The following is a 733-nucleotide window of genomic DNA, read 5'->3' as shown; positions in this document are numbered from 1 at the left end:
TCTTTATCATTATATTATTAAACAATAATTCATTCATATTAAACAATGGATTCAAAAAGTATGTCAAGTTATAATCACTGGATAATTACAAACCAACCCCCAAGGTGGAGCTTCTTCATTCCATATCAATGTCAGATTCTGGGTCACAGTTAAAGTTTGGGTCCACGTTACTGTCCTGACCTGTGCACGGCTCAAAGCCCCTAATAAAAGTGTGAAATAGGAGGCTTATGTCTGCACTTATAAAGCACAGTGCCCCTCCACGTCTTTCATACTGGGTTTTTGCTCTGTTTACATCAGCAATACAGGTCCATAACAGGTTGTCTGTAGGTACACACCACTTGGAATGATCATTTGAAGCCTCCCAATTACCCAAACCAGTGTTTATAGATTTAATATTGATCACTTTATGTTGATCTGATTGGCAGGAGGAACTGTCACGGCCAGTCTGGCAGCCCCACGTCTGCACATACAAATCTCTACCAAATGTCCACGCTATCGTCAGGTAAAGATCTCCCACTGCAAACACACAGACAGAGAGAGAGACAGAGAGACAGGTTCATACTGACACTCCTCTGTCCAAGTTCTTTTAGGCCCTGATCTGGTCCGAGTCATTTAATGTTGAATATCTGCAGATAGCGAGTCCCAATCTGATACTTTAGTTATTTTATACGATACATTAATAATAATAATACAATCCAATGTGTAGGCTTGCATTCATTAACAAAATGCCTGC

The 733-nt window shown here is 40.1% G+C and overlaps 1 protein-coding gene across 1 annotated transcript in view; it reads right to left on the bottom strand.

Moving 5' to 3' along the window:
• Positions 1-733, bottom strand: part of LOC118332344 (deoxyribonuclease-2-alpha-like) — a 7,410-nt gene that overhangs the window by 3,346 nt on the left and 3,331 nt on the right. Inside the window, 1 exon segment of the mRNA XM_035667578.1 lies at positions 181-516. Within this exon segment, the coding sequence (XP_035523471.1) occupies positions 181-516 (336 nt within the window).

This window comes from Morone saxatilis, unplaced genomic scaffold, assembly GCF_004916995.1.
Source record: "Morone saxatilis isolate NCDOM2014 unplaced genomic scaffold, NCSU_SB_2.0 Contig21, whole genome shotgun sequence".
Classification (NCBI taxonomy): domain Eukaryota; kingdom Metazoa; phylum Chordata; class Actinopteri; family Moronidae; genus Morone; species Morone saxatilis.
Note: the sequence above shows the minus strand (reverse complement) of the source record. Positions and strands in the feature narration are given on the sequence as shown.